Source organism: Tigriopus californicus, chromosome 12 (assembly GCF_007210705.1).
Source record: "Tigriopus californicus strain San Diego chromosome 12, Tcal_SD_v2.1, whole genome shotgun sequence".
Lineage (NCBI taxonomy): Eukaryota > Metazoa > Arthropoda > Copepoda > Harpacticoida > Harpacticidae > Tigriopus > Tigriopus californicus.
Genome location: NC_081451.1, coordinates 12243032 through 12256530, shown reverse-complemented (window position 1 = coordinate 12256530; position 13499 = coordinate 12243032). Strand labels below are relative to the sequence as shown.

The following is a 13499-nucleotide window of genomic DNA, read 5'->3' as shown; positions in this document are numbered from 1 at the left end:
GACCAAATATCATATAAAAATTGAAAGGTAATAAATAGACGAATTATAATCTTTCATTTTAATAGTACTGGGGATTACATTCCCTGTAGCGGTTAGAAAAGCCCGTGAAAAACCAAACCAAAAAAAAACAAAACGAAGAAGCTTGATGGATAATTGTGAAATGCAATTGAATGTCCATCATTTTATAAGAGAAAAATGCAGTGCAGAGACTAAAACAGGCTAAGAATAACCTTTCAGGCCCAGTGTTTTTATTTCACTTATCAACTTGTTTTGTTGCATTCTTTTTCAGATTATGTAACCTGTTTTCGCAAAGAAGTCCAAGGTGCACTGATCAGGTTCTGAGATTGCTCCTTTTGCCGTCTGATTATCCACGGACCACAGGAAGTTATCGACTTACCACGATCAAGACTAGTCATAACAGAAAGACAATCCAGCTGTAATTACGTTTAGACTGTCTCTAGGAGCTTTGGTTAGATTTGTTAGACAAAATATCAGGGCTGCCAGGCATATGTTGAAAAATGTGTTTCCTTGTGCCTCAAAAAAGCTATGGATAGGAAAAACCTATAGCATGACAAGGCCTGATGACTAGTCTTGGTCATCGAAGTGCGTCCATAAATTCCAGTGGTCCATGGATTATCCAACCAATTTATAAAACTTGTCATTCATACGAGTGAGTCCTGAATGCATTATGAGCTTCATTTGTTTCAGATCATAGCTACTAAACGTTAAAAAGCAATCGCATAAAAGGTTTTTTTGCAGTTGTATGCCCACTTTTTGATAAAGTATCGTCATCGGTAACGGTAACGCGTCAGTTTTTCTCAAAATTAACTGGAACGGTAAAATCCCTGATCAATCCTGATGATATTTTTGATCCTCATGCTATTGATAGAAAATGTGAGGACCTATTGTGACCATCCCGATTGTTATGAGGAGCTGACTTGTTCTATAACAGAACTACCAGCAAAGGTCACCAGAGCGCCTTTGGTTCTGCCGGCTATGCATCCTCAACCAACACGACAACCAAAATGCGGCCAAGAGAACGCAGCGCCTCTATTCAGGGAGTGGCAACAACAATGAATGCCCCCCATATTGTAGGCCTAAATATGTGTACGAGACTGCTTTACTGCTTTTGACGTATAGAAACGGTTAAAACCAGCACACGCAGATTTAGATTTAAGGATCACTGCTTCCCGGGAAGCAAGCCTACAAGGAAACCCCTGACAGAAAAAGAAGGCAGTGGATGGGCAAGCTTCCATTGGTCATCAACTTGGGTTCAATCAGCTCCATAATGTTCTGACTAAGATCTCCATGTAAATATATATTCACAAGTTTTGGACCATCTCGCTTAGGTTATTTCGCCATTTGGAATCGTATCCGATTTCATCACAGACCTATAGAGCAAATGAAACACTATGGAAAGGCGTTAATCAACTCACTTGGTTTCCATTTCTGACACTTCTTTGTCACTTCCATGCAAACTATCAAGGTGTCTCCCTTTTGAGTTTGCAATTTGGACCTTGGCAAAGGAGGAATCTGAAGCGATGAAAATCCTTGGATTGACGCAGGAACCAAAAGTCCTTGCTCTAGATCAACGATGGTGAGTTCTAAAACGGAAATAATGTCAAGCTCACTTTAGAATGTTACATCCAGTTGATTGAAGTGCATTAATGCAAATGTTAGAGTTGTCGCGGTGACTCATGTCAAAGCATGGAAAAGCATTGGTATGACGTGTTTCTCTGATTTTATTTTGTTACTCTATGGAGTTTTGATTTCCTACCAGAACTGATGTGGAAAAGGGGAACTTGAAATGATCACTAATATCTTGCAAGTATGTTCCATTTGTTATATATGTGACTAAAACTATATTGAAAGGGGGGTCGCTGTTAAATGTAACAACAAATGAAATTTGGGGGCACTTTGTACAATGTTATCAAACCTTGATCTAAACAAAAGCTCAGCATAACATATAATGACTTTTGACGTGTAAATGTCGAATGCTCGATCTCAATTTCCATTCAAAGAATTGTTCTCAGGTTATGACAAATTCTTTTGGAATGAACGTAGCGTGATCTGGTAACTGAAATATCAACGCTCAAATGATCACTTGTTCGTCCCAAATATTAGAAGCACTTTGTGTCTTTTGAACAATTTGATTTTTTTTCCTCTCAGGAGCCAACTTCGCAATTTTAGTGAAAAGAGCCTCATCATTTATTGAACCAGGCTTTTTTTAGCTTACCGGGACGAGACTTCACGAATTGACTTCGTAAATAGAGCAACGTTTCAAAGGGCTTCACTTGCTCTAGGCACCTCACAAATTGAGTGGTGTTTGTGATCAAATCACATTCGGCGGTTGTCGTGTTACAGCGAACGCCCACACAATCTTGTTGGTAATCAGAAATGGAACATAATGCCAGGGCTACGTGCAAGCTGGCTCTGAAAAGAAAGGAAATTTCAAAAATTCCCAAAGTATTTGGGAATTTGTCGGAATTGGACGGAAATTGTCTAAAGTGCCATTATTCGGACATTTAGGCAAGCGCTGGTACCAGCAAACAAACTTGCCTGCCAATGCCAGTGATGCAAAATCGGCGTTTCAAACTGGTTTTTATCGAAGCTGACCTTTCCTCATATAGCACTGCGAAGAAGGGGCCAGCTTCTCAAAAACGTGTTTGAAGCCCCAAACTTGCATCACTGACTCTGGTACCAGCAAACAAACGAACCTGCCAGAGCTTGCCTAAACGCCTCCATAGGAGAAGTGACATATACGGGAATGTGGTATGCCCCAACTAACACATGTTTTACATTATCAATGAGTTGATGTCAAGAGTGATGCTTGCAATGATACTATCTATTATTGTATATGACGAGTTACACTTTTACAGGTTATTCATCAAAATTCTTAATCCCTCTGAACTGAATACCTTTGTAGCACAACTTCCGTGCAAGGTGGGCGAGCAAAAATATCCGGCCTTATTTTAACGAAATTCGAATTAATGTAGTTGTTTAACTAATTAGATGATCAAGAAGGGACAATAATGCAGGTTACTTGTCGAACTAGTTTGTCCTTTTTTATACAATGTGTCTACCATTGGCCTTAATGATGGCCTCTAAACGAGCCGGGATTTGGAAAGAGCCTGCCTGATACTAGAATCCTCTTCCTGTTGAATCCGTCACTTCCTTTAGCTCTTTTTGTGGCTTTCCCATCATTTTTGGCTTTGTAAAGACGTTTTACTGAACATTCTCACATCAATTCCAACAATTTTAGCAATATATATTTGAGGAATTGGGCATGAAGTAAACCGGAGCCTCATTGCCTTTGTGCTTGCTGCTAACACATATTTCACATAAAAGGACAAAAACAAAAGTAAAAGGAATCGTCTTTCATTTGTCAATCAGTTGGCAGTAGATGTGTGATGATTTCGTGATTGGTTTTAGAGGGAACTTCCACTGAAACGACCGGGCTTTTGTGGTCGCCCAACCTGTAAGTTTTAATTGATTTCCTGATGTGATGATGGCTTTAGAAGGACGGATCCATTTAATAAGCCTAGTGTCAATAAAAATGGTGTGTCTTCTTGGAGGCAATGATAATTGCCATTCAAAAATGGTTCTGTATTTGGCAAGGGATTACGTCACAACCTTCAAATAAACTTTTAACCAACTTTAATCCATGGGCCATGTGCAATGGGCCATCATACTATTTGCTTTGTTTTGTGTGTTTGTGATGAAGTTAGATGGCAGCCCCTTTTGCTAGCCTTGCCATCCAATGATAGATGTCCCTATTGAGGGAAATTCCCGCACCGTCGTCACAACCAAAATTAATTATTCATTCACCCTTGAGGCCTCGGGAATGAGTGCAGGTTCCTCCATTTAGGGCATCAAAAACAGCAAGTCATGTTGTAGCAGGGTACAACTAAGAAATTAATCATTACTTCACTCTTGAGGCCTTGGGAATGAGTGCAGCAGGTTCCTTCACTTAGGGTATCAAAATCAGCAAGTCATGTTGTAGCAGGGTACAACTCGGAAATTGATCATTACTTCACCCTTGAGGCCTTGGGAATGAGTGCCGCAGTTTCGTCCTTTTAGGGTATCAGAAACGGCGACTCATGTTGTGGCAAGATGAGACAAAGAAATCAAGACTTGCCTAGCCAAAGCTAGTGCCAGCCGCCTAAGAGTGCACAAATGGCCGGGTGTAGCAATTTAAACTCCCCGCGACACGAAAAAAGGCACGATCCACCCTTTCAAGATCCATTCCCTGTTTCATTGCTTTAGAAGGTTCTAGCTTGGATAAAAAATATAGCATAACTAAGCACATTAAATGTTTTTGTTCTTTACTTCAAAGGCCTTTTTGATTGGGTTTAGTTTTCCAGGGGCTTTTCTAATCACTACAGGGTATATAATCCTCTTGTATTATTGCAATGAAAGGTTAGACTGCTCCCATTTTTTGGCCCCTTTCAAGACAGAGTCAGTCCGTGAAAGTAAGTTTGATCTGGAATGCTAGATTAAGATTTGTCCAAATCTAACTTGAAAGAAGCAACTGAATAAACACCTACGTAATGCCCACGGAAATTAGAGGGAAGCAAATCAAATGATGATATAGGCTCATACAAACAATTATTGTTCGTCTATTAAGCAGAAGTTCGAGAGATTCTTTTCAAAACGGTTTTCTTCCCAGTGCCCCACTTCAACTTTTTCGTACATCAGAACCGTTGAACGTGTGTCGTTTCTGTTCGACGCGAAACCAACATATATTTGTCGGGGCCTCAATTAATAAAGGAGCAGTATAAAAAGGAGACTCTTGTAACTTGTAATATCTATATCGATATAATATGAATATCGGCTTCATATCCGAAATTGGCCTAAATTGGGGACATTCGGCATCGTCCCGTGATCGGATATTGCTTCCAGATGAGGATGTGGAAGTTGACGTTTCCCTGGCCATTAATAACTTTGAAGTCTCGGCACACTTGGCAGTGTACTCGTCGGTAGCCTTCGTTTTTTCCTCCAAAATTGCTTTGATGTCCACTACCAGTGTCTATATCGCAGCCATCTCGTCTTACAGGTCGTACATTTCGTCTACCTTCGTCTCCACCTCATCAATTATGGCACCCATCCGGTTGATGTCGACGCCTGGTTTGTCGAGACCACGTTTGAGGTTCAGCTTCTTTGTGATCTGTGCTTTCCGATTTGCAGCTCGCTCTTTCAGACCCATCTTGGAAAATACCCTGGACGTGACGTAGACCACGGGTGGAGACGACGTGCTCTCTTATCAAGAGGGTGTGTAGAGGGGCGTATCAAAAGTTTGCAGAGTGGTATTAAAGGGGCGTGGTTCGGAGTTTACTCACTGCGCCATGTAATATCTATATAAGTGATGACGAACGGAGAAGGAGAGGCAATGTATTCGTAAGTTTCAAATCAAGTGTAACTCAGGAAAAGTCTAGCTATGCAGCTGATAGTCCATAGAACATGGGACGGTCGGAGGGTCTCGTAATCATTAAATACTCCGTAACTAATTTAGTTTTTAGTTGTGCTTGTTTTGAATTACATTGTGGTCACTCATTGAAACCCCAATCGACTAGTTTTTACCCCTCTTTGTTCTATCCTCAATGGTTGATGACTCCAGGTGGAATATGACGTGATGGTTGACTCTTCCTTTGGAAAAAAACCAAAGAACACTGTGGCTGATTATTGAGTTCGATCAAGTCAAACTCTAAACAAGTGGTAATTTAAACTGGACCTTGGAAAAATTGGGAGGCAATTACCAAAATTCAATGAAATATGTATGGGTCAACAAGTCCATCATTGAATACTGCATTTATTGAGCGAAAAATTAACCCAAATATGATTGTCTTTATACCTGATGCAATTGAAAATTGGAGGATGTTGTTGATTAAAAGTGGAACGGATATTGTATCAAAAATATCTCTCTGACGAAAGAAATTGAGAAATCCTTTAAAAAAATACGTTATTAGCATTTACATTGTGAAGCGTCTCATGTTATGGCGAAAGTGTCCGGCAGTATTCAAGTTAATCAGACAGTTCATGCTCATATGAAAATACGATTTCCTTACCCATTTAAAGGACTTTCCAGACCTTTCCATTCATGATCACAATTCGAAGGTACTTCTTTATATTGAGGTGCCGTCAAAGAAGACACTATTGTTTGGACAGCTGTTAAGAATAATATTATTGCTCTCATCATGAAGAAATCCGGAGTTGAACTGATCAACTCGGGAGTTGTTTTTCAGCAAAATGAAGGTTGCCACATACCTCCTGTCAAGGGTTATCAAAACATGCATCAACGCTTCACTACAAAAACTTTAAGGCACCATGTTGTGGACAAAAATTGATGTCATTGAAGCTATAGTGTATTTGTTATTTGAACTATGTAATTTGATTTTCTCATAAATTCTTTTTTGGACTTTCTGGCGATCGTTACTGGAATGGTGAGGACAAAAGAAGACAATTTTAAGGTCACAAAGGTTTGAATTTAATGAAAGGCATGAATTTTTGTATGATTTTCACGTCGAGCAGAAAGTCAGAGACATCCGTCTTGCCATAGCTTCAAATGTTACAACAACCGTCAAATTTCTTGATATCCTTTCCAAAGAGTACCCGCTATTTCTAAGCATTATGCAGCTCCTCGTAGTAATGGACTTTGACACCTTGATAGTCAGCTTCCCATTCAATTGAAAAAAAATATGTTCGAGGAAAAGCTTCAGGAAATGAGCAATGGATTTGTTCCAAGTTAGGACAATACAAAGCACGCTATTTTGTAGTTACTGCGTACAAAGTTTGAAAAGTTCACGTTTTCCTAGGAAATGGAGTGAAGACACCCAAATTGGCAAGGCATAGTCATGGATTGGGAGAGAGAAAAGTTTGAAAACTCTGATAATTATTTGCAGGCGTAGGTCGCGAATTTTCAAGCGGCCAAACAACAAAAGAGCATTGCTAGCCCAAGCTGAGTTGATGATGGTGATTGAGTTTGAGTTGCTCCGAGAGGGTACCTCTCATTTTGGTGCAAAAAGTATGTTTTTATGAATGCCCATGCTAAGTTATATTTCAATGCATGAATTGGTCAGGTATTGGGTTTTCAATAGGCTTGACGGAAAACAGCACTGGAGGGCCATGCAGAAGTTAGCTAACTAATTGCTATACAATGAAATTTCATTTGTTTGGGCACAAACTCTTGCTGAGTACGTAAGGTTTTGAGATATGCCCATGTGTGATGATTGTAATTTGATCAATATACCCCGTCGATCACTTCAGGGGATGACGAGTCTTTTGCCATTGAGTAAAACTAGTCCATTTCACACAGACAAATCGTCATAAACATTCCAAAACTAGCGTAAGTCTTGAGGGAGGTGTCGTTTGGTATTTGAAAGCCCCTTCAATTTTTCTAGAAGTAGGTCTTTTGGCCCTTGATTGGGTCCAATAGGTCCATCTATCCACTTGGCGACAAAAAACAAACCATTGGACCGTCAAAACCTTCTTTGACTAGAACATCCCTCGACGTAGTAGATTTGGCAACAAGATTTCTTTAGAGAGCATGAGCAAATACATTTCTTTGCCAGGTTTCCACTTGTAAGTAAAATCATATCTCATTTGCATCCAATCCTTAATTTCACACTTGGTGTCTGGGGCTCTCAATTTCGTACAAGGTTTTCGAATTCCCAATTGATACATTACCTTGATAATGTGTAAAAATGAGAAAATGAGGCAAACCACCAAGCAAAAACATCCAGCTTCATTGTTGCCCAATACCCAGCCATCATTTCAAAAGCAGTCATTCCATCATTTCCCTCGGATACACTAGTCACGGCTTTGGTTATTGAGGAGGAAAGGTATCTGCCAATTCCCCATTAAAACATAGATCTTCTTCGTTGCCAAAAATCCACCCATCATCTCAAGAATAGTCATTCTATAATTTCCCATGGATACACTAAGTCACTGTTTGATTTGGAACTGATCTCATTACTTTATTCAGAGAGCGTTAAAGGTTCAGCGTTAGCAACATTAGAATCCCAGGGGAGAAGACTCAACATCTCCCCCTTCGAGACATAATATTCATTANCGCGTCAAATGGCCTCTGTAGGCCCTGTGGGAAGCCTTAGCCGTATTTGTAGTGGCCATGTCCTCAAAACGAGACTCACTTTAAAAAAAAAACAACAGGCAAAATACAGTGATACCGACTGCGCCATGTTTGATTTGGAACTGATCTCATTACTTTATTCAGAGAGCGTTAAAGGTTCAGCGTTAGCAACATTAGAATCCCAGGGGAGAAGACTCAACAGTCACTAAGAGTTTACCTCAATAAATAAATATGTACCCTGTAGCATTCAGACCCATCAGCCAACTTGCAAAATGGTTTTGGTTATCAGGGTGCCAATTTATGTGCCAGTTCCTCTTTAAAACATCAATCTTCTTCGTTGCCCAATATCCAGCCATCATCTCAAAAGTATTCATTCCATTTTTTCCCTCTTTTACACATCAAACACCTTGCCGAGTGCTATCCTCTATAAGGCATAATGAATGCTGTGAAGTCTTGGCAATCAGGGTGCTAAGGCATCTGCCAGCAATCTCTCCCGGAATGTTGATGTGGCCACTGGAGCGAATTTAGTTTTGGTCTTGAGCTTTTCTAATGACCCAGATCTGATCCAGTGTGTCCACGTGACGCCTTGTAATCTATCAGATCATTGTGTATTCGAGATAGGGTTGCTCATTACTCAAAAGTTGGCGTGCTCAAGAGTAAGACCGGCCGAAAAGGTCGGTCTTGCTAAGTTCAAGCTCAAAGATGAACATTGACAATTCATTTTTGAAAGACTAGAGGAGCTGGATATGATTTCAAGGCTGAGACAGGAATCGTCTATTTACGAAGCAGTAGGTAACGTAATTTCAGCTTTTGGGGATGTTTCTTCAACTCCAGCAATCCGTGAACCAATTGCTTCCTACCGTCAATGAAATTTCTCAACCAATAGAGAACCTTGCCAAGGATGCCAATCTCATGCAACCTGTTCACTGAAAGGCCATGATCTAAATTGTCAAAGGCCTTGACAAAGTCAAGATAGACTAAATCAGTTGATTCATGGGTGAATCTCTAGCCCCTCAATGACGTTCTCTGTATGTTCAAGCACTTGGATAACCGTGCTAAAATGTTCTTGTAACCCATCCTGGCCAACAGGAATGACTTCATGGATGAAAAGAAATTCTTCAAGTTTTAATTTCTTGACTTTCCTAAACGGCGACCGGACAACTCGACCCAACGGACAACTTGACCTATTGGACAATTTCACCAAGCTGACAACTCGAGCCCGTACAATTACTTAACACATGTTGACCAAATAAAACATGATTATGGAACAAAAATAAAGCTTGATGAGCTCCAATAAAATTTGCTTGCAAAGATGTTAGCATCAGTAGGACATTGTATAAAATTCAAATTTGATTCAAACATTGACAAACTTGATTTTGACAGCTTTATTGATATAAATATTACTTGCTCTTAAGTATCAAATGTTGAATTGTATACAACCTTTCAATTTTGACATGTTTTACCTGGCAGATTCAATTTTGCTCCTTAAGTATAAACTATTTGTAAGCCAATATATTGGGCTTAATTTCGAGAGAGGCACTGGAGGCGGATCGAGTCAGACGAGCAACCTATTTTAGTAACCCTGACATGTAAGCTGTTTTAGATCAGTAAAGAATAAAGTATCGACGTTCAGCCACGAGTTCGTAAAGGTCTCTCGAATGATCTCTCTCTAACAAGGAAGATATAAGCGATCCAAATAGTGGAGGTGCGTGCATGGTGGCAGCGGTGGAATCCGAAGCACCCGTAAAACGGTTCACGCGTGGTCGAGAGAGATCGAAATTGGGCGTGGCCTGTGAACGGGTACGTGGTCAAGAGTTAAGGAGAGCACGTCTAGTTTAGAGTTAGAGGTGGCCACCATCTTGGAGGTGGAAGACCAGAGGCTAGAATGGCCAACGAGGCATTAGCAACGGCCAGACGCAGCCGGGCACAGTACGGACGCCAAGCCCAGAATGCTCTTGATGATTGGATGGTCGAAGTACGGGATCTGTGGGAGATTCGACCGCTGGACGTAGCCCAGATGAAAAACCTTATGGGTCGGCCACCCCTGGTTGGACAAAAGATCCAGAAGTATTCGGAAGCCGTTATCAGATGCCAGGTGTTGGACACCACCCTAGTGGGTGGGGACGGCGAGCTCGAAGCAGACGTGAACGTGGACAGATGTGATGCTTTGGAAGCACTCTTCGTTAAGACGTCTGGGCAAATCAATGCTCTTAAGCTAGAGCTGGATGAAACCCGTATTGCCGTGGCGGACCCGAATCAGGACGGCAATGGATCTAGAGGGTCATCTAAACGGATGGATGTACCGAGACTCAAAAGTCCAGAAGATATGAAGCTCATCGATTTTCGAGATTGGAGGGTGCGGTTCGAGGATTTCGCCGCAATCACCCGTCTAGCCCAAGATTGCAACATTTCGGCGAGAAGAGGCATTCTTCGCTCAGCTATTCATGAGGAATGGACGAAGCTCTGGTCCGAGGGGTTGATCGCCATTGCCGAAGATGCTGATATCACTGACATTATATTGGCGTTTGAAAACTACCTCTGAGAGAAGAGACACCCGTTGGTAGATAGGAGGGCCTTCATTCAACGTGACCAGGAGCAAGGCGAATCTGTGGAATCCTATTATGCAGCCCTCCGTGCTCTAGACCGAGATTGTGGGTACATCCACACTTGTTCCGAATCGGTTTTGCACCAAGAAGAAAGAATACGGGACCGGCTCGTATCTGGGCTCCAGAATAAGGTCATGAGACAAGAAGTCCTTAAAACACCAATTGGCGAGTTGACGTTGGAGTTCGTGTTGAAGGTATGTCGTAATTCAGAGGCAAGCCAGTCGGTCAATGATCAGCTCAGTGGGAACTCAATCAATGTGATGGGGAAGCGGTCCACCTACAAGGATAGCAAGTTCAAGAAAGCAAGAGCAAACGTAATTAGCGCGGGAAAGACCAGTCGATGGCCATGCAAGAAGTGTGGTTTACCGAAGGAAAAACATGGCGATGCGTGCCTTGCAGCCGATGCAGAATGCTTGCATTGTCGCAGGGTACGTCACTATAAGCGGATGTGCCCGCTTCTCAGTGCGAGAGCTGGAGGGGTCAGGACTAAGAGTGGATTTCAACAAAACTGTCTTACCCTCAGCTCGATGGGCAAGCCTGACGAATTAGTTCAGATTGCCACTAGTGATGGATTGCACACCAAGCCAATGGGATGGTTACCAGACTCCGGTGCATTTTGTTGTGCGTTCAGCGTTCAAGATTTGAAAGATTTGTGCGGATCCATGCCCGCCACTCAATTGACAAAGACTCAGGGGCCCTGGTCGGAGCCGATCGGTCTCCATTAAAGTCCTATGGCACCATTCAGCTAACCTTGAAGAGGGGTGCCAAGAAATATCAAACAAAAGTGCATGTCTTGGAGCAGACCAATGCTCCTCTGCTAAGCAAGGAAGGATGTGTGGCGTTAGGACTGCTACCAGAGGGCTGGCCGATGGTGGAAATCCAAACACTTTCCTTGGCAAGACCAGGTGATCCGAGATCTATCGTCAAGGACATCAAAACAGAAACCAAAACCAAGGACGGAGCGAAGGAGTGCCTCATGGACGAATTCTCAAATGTGTTTGACGACAAGGGACCCTTACGAGTAATGGATGGCCCGCCTACGAAGATCCAGTTAGAAGAGGGAGCGATCCCAACTCGAAAGTATAAGGCATACTCAATCCCTGTCCATTGGAAAGATCACGTGAGAGAGCAATTAAGCACAATGGAAGATCAGGGAATTATAAAAGATGTGCCTCTTGGCGAGGCTCCAGAATGGACGCACCCCATGGTGGTGGTTCCAAAGAAGAACTCGAATGAACCCCGCATTACAATTGACTTCACAGCTCTAAACAAGTTCGTGAAGAGGCCAGGGTACCCAACCAAAGTGCCAAGAGAAATAATAGCCGAAATCCCGCATGGTATGGGCGTCTTTACGACACTAGACTCGCGGCACGGGTACTGGCAGGTCCCATTGGCGGCCGAATTCAGGCCGCTGACTACTTTTATTACGCCGTGGGGGAGCAAGCGGTTTTGTAGAAACGTCATGGGGTTGATATCGGCCGGTGATGAACATAACCGTCGTGGAGATGAAGCACTAGCAGGCCTGGACAATGTAGCCAAGGTCGTTGAGGACATATTGATTTATGACCGGGAACCAGGACCACAACATGAAGCTCGAGTGAGAAAAGTACTCCAAAGGTGCAAGCAAGCCGGTATCACCTTGGGCAAGCAAAAGTTTGTTTATGCCCAACCGTCAGTGACCTGGTGTGGATATGTGTTGAGCAAAGAGGGATAATGTGTGAACCCGAACCTAGTTCAAGCTCTTAGAGAGTTTCCCGTCCCCACAAACAAGGTGGATGTCCGATCCTTCTGCGGACTTGTCCAACAATTCGAGGCTTTTTCCGCAGAGATTGCAGAGCTGGCTACACCACTACGATCAATGCTCTCTCCTAAGGTCAACTTCATTTGGGAGGGGCACCAACAGAAGTCATTTGAGCGCTTGTTTGAAGTCCTGACGTCGTCAAGGGTGCTGGCTCAGTTTAGAAGAGGAGCAAGGCTCAGGTTAGAAACTGATGCAGCCCAGACTCGTGGGTTGGGATTTGCCTTGTGGCAAGAAGAGGAAGATTCGAAGTCTTGGAGACTTCTACAATGTGGGAGTAGAGCAATAACACCCACCGAATCCAGATACTCAGCCACCGAAGTCGAATTACTTGCGGTAGTGTGGGCAGTGAAGAAAAGCCATTTGTTCGTTCGTGGAACCACATTCGAGTTGATAGTGGACCACAAGCCGTTGGTGTCCATCATCAACAACAAAACCTTGGCAGATATCGAAACTCCACGGATTGCAAGATTAAAGGAGAAGCTCCAGTACTCAACACCCGTGGCAGTTTGGAAACAGGGAGTGAAGCACACAACTGTGGATGTCTTCTCACGGTTTCCCGTCTCCAAGCCAAGCTCAGAAGATCTGGAAGGCGAGCAAGATGTTGAGGGTTACATCAAGAAGATCGTGGAACAGAAAGCCAGTTTGATCAACTTCCTTCAACCAGCAGAAAAAGCTGAGGAAGACATCACTTTAACAAGAGTTCGTACCTCCAGTGAAAAGGATCAAGTCTATATTAAGCTATTAGAACAAGTGATCTGAGGCTTCCCCGAGCACAAGGAAGGACTCGACCTTGATTTACATCCGTACTGGTCCATACAATCAGAGCTATCTGAGGTGGACGGAGTTGTGCTCCATGGAAATCGAGTGGTCGTTCCCGGAGGGATGTGAAGATCAGTGCTGAATGATCTTCATGCGGCTCATCTCGGAGTGGAAAAAATCTTGGCACGAGCACGGTCTTGTCTGTATTGGCCGAGAATTTCACACGAGATTAAGGCCATGATCAAGA

At 42.7% G+C, this 13499-nt stretch overlaps 1 protein-coding gene across 1 annotated transcript in view; it reads right to left on the bottom strand.

Annotated features, from left to right (window-relative positions):
* Positions 1 to 6236, bottom strand: part of LOC131892115 (uncharacterized) — a 14845-nt gene extending 8609 nt beyond the window's left edge. Inside the window, exons 1-3 of the mRNA XM_059241876.1 lie at positions 6066 to 6236; positions 2237 to 2433; positions 1437 to 1604 (exon numbers count right to left, since the gene is read on the bottom strand). Coding sequence (XP_059097859.1) covers positions 1437 to 1604; positions 2237 to 2433; positions 6066 to 6196 — 496 coding nt within the window. The 5' untranslated portion in view covers positions 6197 to 6236. The remainder of the gene's footprint in view (positions 1 to 1436; positions 1605 to 2236; positions 2434 to 6065) is intronic.
* Positions 6237 to 13499: the final 7263 nt, after the last annotated feature.